The 16,847-nt window shown below is 39.5% G+C and overlaps 1 protein-coding gene across 2 annotated transcripts in view; it reads right to left on the minus strand.

Annotated features, from left to right (window-relative positions):
- The window catches only part of UBAC2 (UBA domain containing 2), a 232,260-nt gene that overhangs the window by 27,979 nt on the left and 187,434 nt on the right, over positions 1–16,847 (minus strand). For both annotated transcript variants that reach the window (XM_024578931.4, XM_045186728.3), the window contains exon 8: positions 3,454–3,576. In XM_024578931.4, coding sequence (XP_024434699.1) covers positions 3,454–3,576 — 123 coding nt within the window. The remainder of the gene's footprint in view (positions 1–3,453; positions 3,577–16,847) is intronic.

Consider the following 16,847-nt stretch of genomic DNA (forward strand, 5'->3'; position numbering starts at 1 on the left):
TGGAGTGTTGTCAATAGGGGAGTGGGGGGGGAGAGCGGGGGAAAGGTACAGAGAATAAGTAGCATAGATGATCGGTGGAAAATAGACTGGGGGAGGGTAAGAATAGTGTAGGAAATGTAGAAGCCAAAGAACTTTTAAGTATGACCCATGGACATGAACTATAGGGGGGGAATTTGGGAGGGAGGGGGTGGGCAGAATGGAGTGGAGTGAGGGGGGGGGAAATGGGACAACTGTAATAGCATAATCAGTAAATATATTAAAAAATATTCAGAAATCAAAGGCATTTTTGTACACCAACAATGAAATATCAGAAACAGAAATCAGGAAAAAAATCCCTTTTGATATAGCTACAAGAAAAACAAAGTACCTAGGAATGAACCTAATTAAGGAAATAAAAGACCTGTACTCAGAGAACTACACAACACTGAAGAAAGATATTAAGAAAGACACAAACAAATGGAAACATGAACCATGTTCATGGATTGGTAGAATTAATATCAAAATGTCTGTACTACCCAGAGCAATTTATAGATTCAATGGAACCCCTAGTAAAGTACCATTGGCATATTTCACAGATACAGAACAAACATTTCAAAAATTTATATGGAACCATAAGTGACCCTGAATAGCTGCAGCAATTTTGAGAAAGAACAACAAAGTAGGAGGGATCACAATACCTGATATCAAACTGTATTACAATGCCACTGTAGTCAAACCAGCCTGGTAGTAGCATAAGAACAGACACATAGACCAATGGAACAGAACAGAGAGCCCCAAAATAAACCCAAGTCTCTATGGGAAATTAATATTTCACAAAGGGGGCAGAATCATAAAATGGAATAAAAATAGCCTCTTCAACAAACGGTGTTGGGGGATCTGGACAGCTACACGCAAAAACATGAAACTTGGTCACCAACTTATACCATACACAAAAATAAATTCAAGGTGGATAAAAGATTTAAATATAAGTCATGACACCATAGAACCCCTAGAGGAGAATATAAGCTGGAAAATCTTGGATATCCCACGTGGCAATATTTTCACTCTATGTCCCCTACAGCAAGTGATATAAAGGAACGAATAAAAATGGGATCTCCTCAAAATAAAAAACTTCTGCACAGCTAAAGAAAACAGCATTAAATGAATAGAGAACCAAACATATGGGAAAACATATTTGCCAATGATACCTCAGACAAGGGTCTGATCTCCTAAATATATAAAGAACTCACATGACTCCACTCCAGGAAGATAAACAACCCAATTAAAAAATGGGCAAAGGACTTGAACAGACACTTCTCCAAGGAAGACATACAGAGGGCCCAGAGACATATGAAAAGATGCTCAGCATCACTAGCCATCAGAGAGATGCAAATTAAAACCACAGTGAGATACCACTTCACACCAGTGATGGACATTATAAATAAAGCAAGAAACAAGTATTGGAAAGGATGTGGAGAAATGGGAACCCTGGTGCACTGTTGGTGGGAATGCAGACTGGTGCAGCCACTGAGGAAAACATTATGGAATTTCCTCAGGAAACTAGAAATGGAACTGCCTATTGACCCAGCAATTCAACTGCTGGGATTATAAACCTAAGAAGCCTGAAACAGCAAATGAAAAGAACTTATACACCCCAATGTTAATAGCAGCAGAGTTTACAACAGCCAAGTCTTGGAAGCAACCTAAGTGCCCATCAGTAAATGAATGGATCAAAAACTTATGGTACATTTACACGATGGAATACTACACAGCAGAAAGAAAGAAGGAGCTCCTATCCTTTGTGACAGCATGGATGGAGCTGGAGAGCATTATGCTAAGTGAATTAAGCCAGATGAGAAAGAAAAGTGCCATATGATCTCACCTCTAAATGGAACCTAATGAACAAAACAAACAAGAAAGGAAAATATAACCAGATACATTGAAGTTAAGAACAAACTGGCAGTTAACTAGCGGGCAGGTTGGAGGGGGTAATGAGGGGAAAAGGAGGTGTTTTTAGGAACATCTATAAAGTACACATGGACAAAACCAAAGGGGTGGGAAGTAGGGATGGCTGGGGTTGGGGGCAGTGGTAGGGGGAAAATGGAGACAAGTGTACTTGAACAACAATAAAAAAAATAGTTAAAGAAAAGGATAAATTGTAGGTACAATGTAGATAGGGGGAGGTTAAGAATAGTAAAGGAAATGGAAAAGCCAAGGGACTTGTATGTATGACCCATGGATATGAATTAAGGGAAGGGAATGTTGGTGGGAGGAGGGATGCAAAGCAGAGGGGAATAAAGGGGAAGAAAAAATGGGACAACTGTAGTAGCATAATCAATAAAATTTACTTAAAGTAAAAAAAAAAGGAGCTAATTTCAATAGTTTCTTGTTTATAAGAAGTATTATAGATTTAAAAATAAATGATCATTTTATTTTTGATAAACAAATGATGAGTGCCCATCAGTAAATGAATGGATCAAAAAACTATGGTACATTTGCATGATGGAATACTACACAGCAGAAAGAAAGAAAGAAGGAGCTCCTACTCTTTGCAACAGCATGGATGGAACTGGAGAGCATACGCTAAGTGAAATAAGCCAGGCAGTGAAAGACAAATACCATATGATCTTGCCTTTAAGTGGAACGTAATCAACAAAACAAACAAGCAAGCAAAATATAACCAGAGACATCAAAATTAAGAACAAACTGACAGTAACCAGCGGGGAATGGGGAGGGGATAATGGGGGGAAAATGGGGAAGGGGTTTCAGGAAGAACTATAAAGGACACGTGGACAAAATGAAGGGGGGTGGGATCAGGGAAGGGTGGTGGGGATGGCTGGGGTGGTGGGCGTGGTTGGGGGCAAATGCAAACAACTGTACTTGAACAACAATAAAAGAAATAAATTTTAAAAAAGAATACCATATTATGCAAAATACTAAGTGTAGGCACACGCACAAGACTATTTATTGGTATTAATTAAAGAATAAAAACAACCAAATATCTATCAATAAAAAAATGCATAAATAAAAATAAATTATCTCAATGTATTTGTTTTCAAATCACATCTTACTCAAACTTGTAAGTCCCACAGTAGCCAATCAAGTGTCATCACTGCTACAGGTGGCTGTTTAACTGCTATCAAACACACTTTTATTTAGCCCTGGCTGGTGTGGCTCAGTGGTTGAGTACTAGTCTGCAAACTGCAAGGGCACCAGTGTGATACCTGATCAGGGCACATGCCTGGGTGGAGGGCCAGGTCCCCAAATGGGGCCTGCGAGAGTCAAATGATCAATGTATCTCTTGCACATCGCTATTTCTCTCCCTCTCTTCCTCCCGTCTCTAAAAATAAATAAAATCCTTAAAGAAAATAAATCTTTATATTCATATGCTCCAATTGTTTCAAGTCTTGTTCACCAAAACTGCTTGATGTTTGAAGCCCTGGTTTAAGGTAAGTTTTAGGTGTTACTAATTACCTGTTCCTCAGAAACCTCTAGAGGAGGGGATGCTTGGTGTTCAGACTGCTGACCATCCCGATAGTTTACATTTTGTTGCTGCCGCAAAGGAGGGAAAAGTCGATTCCAATTGATCATTCCTCCCTAAAAAAAGATCAATATACAATGATCAGACACAGAAGGGAGAGAACCATCATAATGCTTGGAGAGCATTCTTTTGCAATGCTGTCATATCTATAGACTGAGAAATAAAATGTCATACTGATCTGTTGTTTGCAAGCAATCCAAATCCTAAAGTATTGCACCAATAGGATAAGGTATTCAATCAGTGGGATAAAATCAGTACAGTGCAGTAGGAGCATAGAGAGAAAAGAAGGTAATGAGTCCCGACAAAGTTACTTGTGCAATTTGGCCCACTGTGTCCCCTTTGACTCTGTCCCATATACTATCTCATCTTCATAGACTCTGAGGATTTCAGGGACTTTCTGGGTGTGACAGAAAAGAAGGCAAGGAGAGGCAGCAACCAGAAATCTGCAGCTTCTTTCAGCAGCTCTTTAAAATGCTTATCTTCCCCCTCTTTCTCCTCCCACTCATTTTCTGAGGACAGCATGCTCAGTGGAGGGAGACTGCAGGTGGAGATAAAACGCAGGTGGAGATAAAACCCAGGTTGAGGGACAGGATACAGAATGTGAAGGTAAACCTTATACACAAGGATATGAGGTTCAGAAGTAAGGATCAGAGCTATCCTCCCAAGTGGCTCTATGGATAATTTAAGAGGATGGGAATGTCATTTCTTTCTTATTCTGTTATCCATGAAAAGAAAACCATGATGTGAAGAAAAACATGCACTACGTGATGCTTTGAAAAACATCCACATTTTTAATCTAAATGCCAATATTTTAATCTCTCTATTTCTAGATTAAGAAAAATTACAGACTAAGACAACCTGAAATTTTTTCTACTATAAATGCCTAACAAGGCTAGGTAAAATAAAAAATATTTCATATGTATAGCTGAACATAAAATGAAGAAAAGGAGGCCTGAAGGTGCCAGGAAGAAGGAAAATTGCAGCAGTAGGCAAGCAGGCTACCAACGACAGGGGTGTACGAGTGAGCATATCCTGTTAACCCAGAACCTGTTGGTTACCTATCTGGGTCTGAAAGAAGTAGTGACTTTGAACCCACTACCTAGTTACAGGCACAACCCTCAAATGCAGCCTGTGAAAGAGAAGATGAGAAAAACAAACCAAAAGGCTGATCTTCAGGGAGAGAGCAGGAATCATGGACTGTCTGACACTTGAGAGATGAGGAATTTGGGATTCAGGTTACACTACACATGTGTTCTAAGAACCCATAAAAATTGGTTCTGGGATGAAGAGGAATGTAAGTAGGAGTCAAACAGAAGCAAATATAAAATTACTCTGGAGAGATACTTTCTTACTATGGAATTAAATGTGATTTACAGATAAAACTCCACTGGGGAATGCAGAATCCAACACCCATGAGGAAAAAACCCATCACAAGCAAGAGTCAGTGTGCTCAATAAACAAGAACTTAAATTCAGAACAACCTGAAAGCTATAAAATCAGAAGTTTAAAAATGATTAAAGTACAAAACAAAGACTTAAAAATACATTATAAACATTGTTTTAAAAATTTAGGGAAATTATAAACAAAGATAGTATGCAAAAATTTTCTGGAGAAATACTTGCAGAAATAAATTCAATATATTAGTGATCACAACAAATATACATGGACAAACTCACCAACTCAAAACCTGAGATTCTCAGTTTTGAACTCTTTCCTATCCTCCCCCCAATCCCTAACAGAAAAACCTAAAATATAAAGACATAGACAAGTTGATGTAAAGAGATGGAAAAAGAAAACATCAGAGTACTAACCAAAGCAAGCTGATGTCACTATATTCGTGTCAAATAGACCTCAAGGTCAAAATGAGCATTTTAGGGATAAACTACATTGACATTATTTCTCTAAAGTACAACAGCATCAAAAAACAGAATTACAAGAGAACTGGAAACATCCAGGCATATATTTAATTTTTGGCATATCTTGAGAAACTTAACAGACAAAAATAATAATATAGATTATAAAGTGTGTTTAAATGGATGTCTATAACCTGCACTCAATATTTAGAGATACATTCTTTTCCATTATACATAAAATACTTATAAAAAGTGACTGTGTACTAAGTCCTATATGAAACGTCCACAAATACCAAAACATAAATATTGGACTATACTGTCTGACCACAAAGCAATTAAATTAGAAATCACTACCAAAATTATAACATACAAAATAAAAATTCACACAATTGGAAATAAAAATGGACAAAATCATAATGGAAATTAGGAAACATCTAAAAGTTAATATAATTGAGACTATTAACTATCAAAGCTCGTGGGATGTAATTAAGTAGTTGATACAGTTTGAAAATACTGTGCTTAGGCCGCGCTGCACCCTGCCAGGGCAGACAGGCTGCCTTGGGCCCTGTGAGCTCTGTGGCCCACATGCTGCTGGGGCATGTTTGCTCCATACCTGGCCTCGCTCTCCCCCCACCCCCCATTGTGTGCTAGCTCTGAGGCTTCACTGGCAGCTGCTTCTTGTCCTTGCCTTGCCAGTGGCAGAAGCCTTGCTTCCCTGGGGGACCTCTGGTGGCTCCATCCGCACTCTTTGAGTGCCCCTCACGCTGCTGGCCTTGGAGAAAAGAGTTGGTGTATCTCGCTTTTGTAGAGTCTCTGATGATATGAACATTGTAATACATCACAGAAAAAAAATAACTAATGTCTCTATTACATAAAGACCTCCTAGAAAGAATTTAAGACCATCCAGTAATTTTTTAAAAATGGTCAAAAGGAATAGACAGTTGAAAGAAAAGGAAAATATATATGGAGTACCCCACCTCATTCATTATAAGTATCAGCTTGGCAAAACTTAGATGATTCACTGTGAAGGTGATAGTGTGGATAAATAGCACTCTCATCCACTGTTGGACACTATACATTTATAGAGAGCAATTTGGAAACAACTATCAAAAACAAAAGCTCAAAAACCCTTTGACTCTGAAATTTCATTTGTGGAAACCAATTCACTGCATTATTTGTAACAGCTGAAGTCTGGAACCACCAAACGATCTTTGACCGGAGACTAGTTAGATTATGATACACCATATAAGTGGAATTCTAGATGAAACCAAAAAAGCCAGAGTTCTTGCTGTTTCCTACCAGACCCAATAAGCAGAGACAGGGATTGAATCTTTATGGGCTCTTTATTCAGATGGTCGGTGATATGAGAAGACGGTGGGTTTGTACCCTAACAGAGGATCTTAAATTTCATTTTAAACTGATCATTTTTATAAGCAGAAGAAAAGTGTAGGTAAGGGGTTTGGAATTCAGGGAAAAAGTTAATCAGATAAAAGACTGCAACATTCTTCCATCTGTGTCCTGGGTGGTGGACATCTTACCCTGTGGGGAACTGTTCCAAGCGTGGGAAATGTGGCTCAGCCCCTACTTGGAAAAGCCACTGGGGAGTGAGGCTGGCGAGCAGGACCCACGTCCATGGATAAGTTCTCCAGTGGGAAATCAGGCCTGCATTGTATCTTGACTGCTATGAGACTTGCTCTTGCTAAAACTCTCCCACTCTGAGGCAAACAAATGTTTACTGAGTATCTTTATCTTCCTAAAATCTGAGCTAGACCTTCCAGGTATGGAACCTAGCCTTTTCGACCACTTTTCCCTTTACATTGCAAATAACCTCCTTTGATGTATTCAGTGACACCCTCTCCTTTGTCTGCAAAAGATAACCACCCAAAACAAACCTTTGCATAGTAAAGGAGGACCTTCTTTGATGTAAGGGGCCTAGAAAAACAATAAAAGCCTGTCAAGGCAAGGGTCAGGGCACTCCCCTCTTGAGGGAGGGGCCGAGGCACTCAGAGGCCCTCTCCTCTTGAGAGAGTGGCCGCAGTCCCTTTTCCCCCACAGGATCTCTGTAGTCCCTGTGTATGTATATATGGCAACCACAACAACAGCTTTTGCTGGCCGGGATCTGCGTCATTACCCTGGAGCACAATAGCTCAGATACCATCTTCATTGCTTGCAGTCCTTCTGAGGCACAAAAGTGGAACTGCTTATGGTCTCCCAGAGTCAGGGTGAGTCACACTTTCAGTTGATGAAACAATAGCTTTTTATATACATTGATTACTAAGCTTATTGGCTATTACCTGAAACTAAAATTTTTCCAACTTTTGAGTCCCCCATCATAGATAGTCATCAAAAAAATATATTGTGCTTAAAGAGAGAAAATGAAGACTGAATATTAAAGAATTAAGTACATTCAACTGAAGAAATTAGGGAAAGCAAAAATACAAATAAATTAGAAAGAATGAAGTTGAATGTTGACAGCAAATATTAATGAAGTGGAAAACAAAGACACAATAGAAGGCATCAATAAAAACAAATGCTTGTTTAAGAAGTCAAATGAGACTTTCAGTCAAGGTGGCAGTGTAGGTAAATGTGGTGCTCAAATTCTCTGACAACCACACCAAAATTACAACTAAACCACAGAACAATCATTATTGAGGACCACCTGAAATCGAGCTGAACAGAAACCCTACAACTAGGGATTTAAAGAAGAAACTGCACTGAGACTGATAGGAGGGGCGAAGATGAGTAACAGTCTGGTCCCACACCCATGTCACTGTTAAAAATCAGGAGGTATTGATATCTCAGCTGTGGAGGTACACCCAGAGGAGCAATGGGTTCCAGTACCACACCAGGACACCCAACCCAGGGTTCCAGTGCCAGGAAGATAAGGCTCCATAACTTCTGGCTCTAAAAACCAGCGGGGACTATGGGGGAGTGAGACAAAGGCATCTGGAGTCCCAGGGAGTTCCTCTTTTTTTTTAAAGATTTTATTTACTTATTTTTTGAGAGAGGGGAGGGGAAGAAGAAACAGAGGGAGAGAAACATCAATGTGTGGTTGCCTCTCACATGCCCCCTATTGGGGAACTGGCCTGCAACCCAGGTATGTGCCCTGGACTGGGAATTGAACCAGTGATCCTTTGGTTCGCAGGCCCATACTCAATCCACTGAGCTACGCCAGCCAGGGCCCAGGGAGTTCCTCTTAAAGGCTCTGCTGGCTTACTCGGACTTTCTCCCAGACAAAAGTACTGGCAGAGGCCATTGTTCCTTTTCTGAGAAGCTCCCCCTACAAAGCCTGGAGGCAGGCACCATATCTGAATCTCTATTCGCCTGGCTCACACAGTTCACCTCACGCTAGTGATTCCCTGAGACCCTGTCCCATCCAACTTGTGGGCCTACCCAAGCCATTTCCAGTGGCTCTTCCAATGACTCCTGCTGTGGACTTTCCTAAAATCTCTCAAAGTTTCACAAATTGCAACAAGCACCATCTGGTCATGGTGTGTCCCATATCTCTTGCTAAATGGCACCAGGCCCAGCACTAGTGACAGCTGGCTTTGGTTCACAGCTTGGCCTTTCCTGGGTACTCCAAGCTCAGCAGAAGTAGAAACCATCTGCAGATTTCTATGTAGCTTGTGCCTGTGGCCACAGGCAGTGGCTAACCTTGCACTTCCTGGGAGGCCTCAGAGGCAGTGCTCTCTGTGGACAGCTTTACACACTGGATTAACCCTACCACCTCCACAAGGAACACACTAAAGGGGCAAGTCCTGCTCCATAGGGTCGGGTCGGCTCCTGCACAGCAGCTCTTCCACTGTAGTTGCAGCCAGTCCTCACAGCTGACTGGCCTGGGGGGTCAACCCCTTCTAGTGATGCCAAAAGCAATCAAGGTTCAACTACAACAGGACAGTACACACAGCTCACACCGAGGTGTACATGGAGGACCTAGCTCAGGTGACACGGGAGGCTGTGCAGTGGGGCCCTATAGAACACCTACTATATAAGTCTGGGAGACATATAGCAGCTCTACTTAATACATACTTAGGGAAGCAGCCAAAATGTGGAGACAAAGAAACAGGTCACAAATGAAAGAACAGAAGAAATCTCCGGGAAGAGAACTAAATGAAATGGAGGCCAACAAACTACCAGATACAGTGTTCAAAACAATGGTTATAAAAATACTGAAGGAAATTAGTGAGAACTTCAACAACTGAAAAAGGGGGGAGAACCAAGATGGCAGCGTAGGTAGACACACTGCGCCTCCTCGCACAACCAGAACTGACAGAAAATCGAATGACAAGGAAGTCCAACACCAAGGAGATAAAAAATAAACATTCATCCAGACCAGTAGGAGGGGCAGAGACGGGCAGCTGGGGCAGAGAGGACACGCGTGGCCGTGGTGGGACCGAGACTGGCGGAGTGTGGGACAAACGGGGCAGGCAGTCTGACCACTAGCAGACTCTGCAGCCCTACATTCCCACACAGATAAACCGAGAGGGCCGGACTCAGAGTGGCAGGAACAGGGCAGGCAGGGCGGCGGGTAGCACCCTGTGGCCCCACATTCGCACATAGATAAACCGGACAAACGGCAGGGAGCGAAGCAGACCACGTAACCCAGGGCTCCAGCACGACGAAATAAAGCCTCAAACCCTCTGAGTGAAAACACCCCTGGGGGTTGGGGTGGCAGCAGGACAAACTCCCAGCCTCACAGGAGAGGTTGTTGGAGAGACCCACAGGGGCCTAGAGCGTGCACAAGCCCACCCACTTGGGAACCAGCACCAGATGGGCCCAATTTGATTGTGGGTAGCACAGCGAGTGACTGAAATCCGGTGGAGAGTGGAGCAGGCGCCATTACTCCCTCTCAGCCCCTCCCCCATGTACAGCCTCACAGCTCAGCGTCACAGGGCATTGACCAGCGTTACCCCGCCCCTGGGAACACCTAGAGCTCCGCCCCTTTAGGTAGCAGAAGCACCAAGACAAAAAAAAAAAAAGGCCCAAATAACAGAACACTTCAAAGCTCCAGAAATAATTCAACTAAGCAGCGAACAGATAGCCAACCTACCAGATGCACAGTTCAAAACACTGGTAATCAAGAAGCTCACAGAATTGGTTGAAAAAATGAAGGCTATGCTAAGAGAGACAAAGGAAAATGTACAGGGAACCAATAGTGATGTGAAGGAAACTGGGACTCAAATCAACAGTGTGGACCAGAAGGAAGAAAGAAACATCCAACCAGAAAAGAATGAAGAAACAAGAATTCAGAAAAGTGAGGAGAGGCTTAGGAACCTCCAGGACATCTTGAAACGTTCCAACATCCGAATTATAGGGGTGCCAGAAGGAGAAGAGGAAAAACTAAAAATTGAAAACTTATTTGAATAAATAATGAAGGAGAACTTTCCTAATCTAGCAAAGGAAATAGACTTCCAGGAAGTCCAGGAAGCTCAGAGAGTCCCAAAGAAGCTGGACCCAAGGAGGAACACACTAAGGCACACCATCATTACATTACCCAAGATTAAATAGAAGGAGAGAACCTTAGAAGCAACGAGAGAAAAGAACACAGTTACCTACAAAGGAGTTCTCATAAGACTGTCAGCTGTTTTCTCCAAAGAGACCTTACAGGCAAGAAGGGACTGGCAAGAAGTATTCCAAGTTATGAAAGGCAAGGACCTACATCCAAGATTGCTCTATCAAGCAAAGCTATCACTTAGAATGGAAGGGCAGATAAAGTGCTTCTCAGATAAGGTCAAGTTAAAGGAGTTTATCATCACCAAGCCCTTATTATATGAAATGTTAAAGGGATTTATCTATGAAAAAGAAGATACAAAATATGAACAGTAAAAATGACAGCAAACTCATAGTTATTAACAACCACACATAAAACAAAAACAAAAGCAAACTAAGCAAACAACTACAACAGGAACAGAAGCACAGAAATGGAGATCACATGGAGGGTTATCAATAAGGGAGTGGGAGGGGGAGAGGGGGGGAAAGGTACAGAGAATAAATAGCATAGATGATAGGTGGAAAATAGACAGGGGGAGGATAAGAATAGTGTAGGAAATGTAGAAGCCAAAGAAGTTATAAGTATGACCCATGGACATGAACTATAGGGGGGAATGTGGGAGGGAGGGGGTGGGCAGGATGGAGTGGAGTGTGGGGGGGAAATGGGACAACTGTAATAGCATAATCAATAAATATATTTAAAAAAAAAAGAAAGAAAATGGACAATTAAAAAAAAAACAAAAAGGACCTAGAAACCATAAAAAGGACCAGTCAAAAATGAAGAATCATTAACTGAAATAAAGAATAATTTAGAGGGATTATTCTGTATTAAAGAATAATTTACAGGGAATCAACAGTAGAGTAGATGAAGCCCAGAATCCAATCAATGATTTGGAAAATAAGGAAGCAGAAATCGCTAAATTAGAGGAGCAAAGAGAAAAAGGAATACAAAAAATGAAGATAGTGTAATGAGCCTCTGGGACAACTTCAAGCACACCAACATTTGCATCATGGGGGTGTCAAATGGAGAAGAGAAAGAGCAAGAAATTCAAAGCCCATTTGAAAAAAATGACAGAAAACTTCCCTAACTTGGTAAAGGAAATGAACATACAACTCCAGGAAGCACAGAGAGTCCCAAACAAGGTGAGCCCAAAGAGGTCCACACCAAGACACATCATAATTAAAATGCAAAAGGTTAAAGACAAAGAGATAATATTAAAAGCAGAAGGAGAAAAACAGTTAGTTACCTACAAGGGAACTCCCATAAGACTATCAGCTGATTTCTCAACAAAAACTTTGCAGGCCAGAAGGGAGTGGCAAGAAATATTCGGTGATGAAAAGCAAGGACTTACAACCAAAGTTATTCTATCCAGTAAAGCTAGCATTTTGAATCAAAGGACAAATAAAGAGCTTCCCAGACAAGAAAAAAACTAAAGGAGTTCATTACCACCAAACCAGTATTATAGTTAAAGAGAGTTCTTTAAGAAAAAGGAGAAAAAAATTAAAAATATAAACAATAAAATACCAATAAATACATACTTATCAATAACTGAATAAAAAAACAAAATTGACAAGCATAACAGAAACAGACTCAGAGATACAGAGAACATTTTGACAGTTGCCAGATGGGAGGGGCATTGGGGGAACAGGTGAAAAAGGTGAAGGGATTAAGAAGTACAAATTGGCTGTTATGAATGGTTGCGGGGGTGTTATGTGCAGCACAGGGAATATAGTGAAAGGTATTCTGGTAGCTATGTGTGGTGTCAGATGGGTGCGGGATTTATTGGCATGTTCACCTGGTGTGTTATGTGGTATCTGGTCACTGGGATGTATACCTGAAACTAGTACAGTACTGTATGTCAACTGTAATTGAAAATTTAAAAAAAAATTATAAAAACAAGTAAAATAAAATATATAAATCTGGAAATCTTGATGAAAAGACAAAGAAGCACGGAGAATATTAGGAATAATACAAGAGTTATAATGCAGATTTTAAAAAATTACCAATAACTTTGATAAAAAAGAATTTTCTAGAATACTATAGCTTATGAAAACTTACTCAAGAAGAAATAGAAATTGGTAAGCATTTTTGAAAACTGTTCAGGAACATCTAGGAAAGCTGACCACATGTGTGTGTCTCAGCAATTCCATTTCTGGACAACAGAAATGCAAACACATGCTCACCAAAGGCATGGACTAAACTGCTCTCAGCAGCACCAATATAGTAATTAAAGACTAAAAACTACTCAAAATTCCACTAAGTAGAAAGAATAAATTAAGGTATAGTCATATAATATCAGCAGCAGTTAAAATGAACACACTATAGTAATATACAACTATATGGATGAATCTCTTGAATACAATGTTGAATAAATAAAACACAAAAAGTACATATGCATGATTACTTTTATATATGTTTACTCTTCTGCATGTATGTTATGCTTCAATAAGAAGTTACAAAAAAAAAAAAAAAGAAAAGAAAACCTGAGTAGACCTCTAGCCATTAATGTAATTGAAGTAGTATTTTAAAAATCTACCCACCAAAAATCTACAGGTGAAGCCCTTGAAAACTTTAATGAATTGCTATCTTATACAAAATTTTCTAGAGAACAGAAAAAGAAGGAAAGCTGTTCACCTAATTTTTTGTGGCTAGTATGATTTTTTTCCACCAAAACCAGACAAGGCCATTATGAGAAAGAAAATTATAGAACAATTTATTTTTCATTTATGAATAAATGCAATAACCCTAAATAAGATATTAGTAAACCCTACCTAACAATGTTCAAAAATAATCAACTTATCTGGTATGATGTACTGTATTAGGCTTTATCTCAGGAACCTTAGAAAATATAGTACTGTAACTCACACATTAACAGATTCAAGAAGAAAAACCAAATGCTCAATAACACAATTTGACACAATTTGATAAAACTTAGTACCCATTCATGAAGAGACAAAAATGCCTACTATCACCTCTGCATTCAACACAAGACACAGCATAATAAGGCCCAATCCAACCAAACATGAAAGAAAATGCAGAAGGAGGGAAAGGGAGAACTACAACTCTCATTATTCACACATGATAACTGTCCACCTAGAAACTGAGAGCTAGTAAGAGTACAAAATAAAAAAGCATCAATAACATTCCTCTACTGTGATCATTTAGAAAATAAAAGTACAAAAATTTACTAATTTACAAACAGAAGAAAAATCTATTAGGTATTTACTTAGGAATTGAATCCAAAAAAAGATCTTTATGGAGAAAATAGCAAACTAGACTGAAGGATATCAGAAGACCTAAATGAGTGGAAAGACTCAGAACATTCCTGCCTGGGAGGACCCAGTACTGTAATCCATGCACACACTGCCAATTCTAGTCCATAGCAGAGACTGCTGATTGACTCTCAATGTCCACATTCCCTTTTCTTTAAATATAGGGCTTTTTGGGGTGACACACGCCTACTACATTTTTCAGCTTCCCACTGTGTGGACTCAGTTCTGCCAATGGTATGGGAGCAGTAAGAGCAAGTGGGACTCCAAGAAAAGACCTTAAAGGCAAGGGTGCACCCTTCCTCCTCCCTTCCTCCTCCCATCTTCCTCCTTCCTGGAAGGCAGGCAGCTAGCCTTAGCAGTGAGGTGAAGCTTCAGGTTTAGGGCAAAGCAGCAGCCAGAGAGAAGAAGGCTGGGGCCCAGCAACTTCATGCCACTGCCCTACCCGCCCGGTGCAGTTAATGTCTGCACTTCTTTACCTGAGAGACACATTTCTACCTTGCTTAAGATTTGTTGTTTTGTGTTTTCTGTTTATACAAAGCTAAACCTATTCCTAAATGTTATATACTCAAAATTCAAAAGTGTGTGTGTGTTTTTGTGGACTAGACACCTAGAAGGTAAATGTCAAAACTAGACATGAATATTTTGAAAAAGTATAATAAGGGAGGATTTTTCTCTTCCACTTATTAGGATTCACTGTTAAGCTGTAGTAATTAAAGTAGAATGGTATTAACACTTGATAGGCAAACAGTGGAAAAAAACAGGAGAGTCAAGGAATCCAAAGTAAACATGGCACTTGATATACGATAAAGGAGGCATTATAAGTCAGTAGGAAAAAGAAGATACTAATGAACAGTACTGAGAAAACTGGCTATAGATATGGAAAAAGATAAAATTAGACCTTTACTCCATGCCATATACAAAAACAAGTTTATATAAAAATAAACTCCACAGATTAAAGATTTAAGTATGTAAAGCTAAATTGTTAAAAAGTTTTTAGAATAACATAGTATTCTTTATGTTACTGGGATAGGAAAGAATACCTAAATGTAATAAAAATATTATGCTAAGTGAAGGCAGTCAGTCAGAAAAAGCTAAGAACCATATGATTTCACTCAAATGTGGGATATAAATCTGAAACTCACAGTCACAGACAACAGTATGGTGGTTGTCAGAGGGAAGCGGGTAGGGAGGTAGAAGAGGGTAAAGGGGGTCAAATATATGGTCACGGAGGATGGTTTAACTTTGGGCGGTGAGCATACAATGCAGTGTACAGATCATGTATCATTGAAATGTACACTTGAAACCTATGTGATCCTATTAACCAACGTCACCCCAGTAAATTTAATAAAGAAGAAATATATTAAAATCATAAAGAGGATAGTTAAAAACTATTACAAGTAAGAACTTTTATATGACTAAAAATATAAAGTTGGTCCTGGCCCAGCAACTCAGTGAGCTGAAGTGTCTTCCCATATTCTAAAAGGCTGCGGGTTTAATTCCAAGTCAGGGCACATATCTAGGTTGTGGGTTCGATCCCCTGTTGGGGCACGTACGCATGGCAACTGATTGATGTTTCTCACATCAACGTTTCTCTCTTCCCCTTCTCATCTCTCTAAAATCAATATACATACTTTTGGGTGAGGATTTAAAAAAACAAGTTGGAAGATAAAAGTATCAATTAAGAAAAAATGTTTGGAACATATAACTGACAAAGAATAGTACCTAGAATATGTAAAGGACATCTACAAATCAGTAAGAAAAAAATGATTCAAGAGAAAACTGGATAATGTATATGAATAGGTAATTTCATATATTAAATACATTAGAGGAGGAAACCTGAGTCAGTAAACGTAAAAAAAGAAATTCAACCTTACTTTGTAATGATGCAAAGTAAAACAGCAATAAATTATTTCTTACCCACAAAGCTGGCAAAAATAAAAAGTCTAGCAATACCAAGTATGGGGATGAAGGAAATCAAAACTCTACATATTGACGATGAGACTATATATTGGCACAAAATTTTGGACAACAGTGTGTCAAGATCTAGTAAGTCTGAGAATGTTCTATGACCCAGCAATTTCATCTACAGGTAGCTACGAATGCCTAATGGGGCATTTATAAGGATGTTCTATGAAGCAATGATTATAATATTTAAAAAAATGTTTAAAAATTCAACCATCCCTCAGTAGGGAAACAAACTAATGGCTCTATTATATAAAAGATTATTATATGAACAGCCAGAATCTAGATGTACATGGATAAATCTCAAAAATACAATGTTTTATTTATTTATTTTTATTTTTAAAAATATATTTATTGATTATGCTATTACAGTTGTCCCATTCCCCCCCACACTCCACTCCATCCTGCCCACCCCCTCCCTCCCAAATTCCCCCCTATAGTTCATGTCCATGGGTCATACTTATAAGTTCTTTGGCTTCTACATTTCCTACACTATTTTTACCCTCCCCCTGTCTATTTTCCACCTATCATCTATGCTACTTATTCTCTGTACCTTCCCCCCCTCCCCCTCCCACTCCCCTATTGACAACACTCCATGTGATCTCCATCTCTATGGTTCTGTTCCTGTTCTAGTTGTTTGCCTAGTTTGCTCTTGTTTTTGTTTTAGGTGTGGTCGTTAATAACTGTGAGTTTGCTGTCATTTTTACTGTTCATATTTTTTGTCTTCTTTTTCTTAGGTAAGTCCCTTT

The sequence above is a fragment of the Desmodus rotundus genome, chromosome 13, assembly GCF_022682495.2.
Source record: "Desmodus rotundus isolate HL8 chromosome 13, HLdesRot8A.1, whole genome shotgun sequence".
Classification (NCBI taxonomy): domain Eukaryota; kingdom Metazoa; phylum Chordata; class Mammalia; order Chiroptera; family Phyllostomidae; genus Desmodus; species Desmodus rotundus.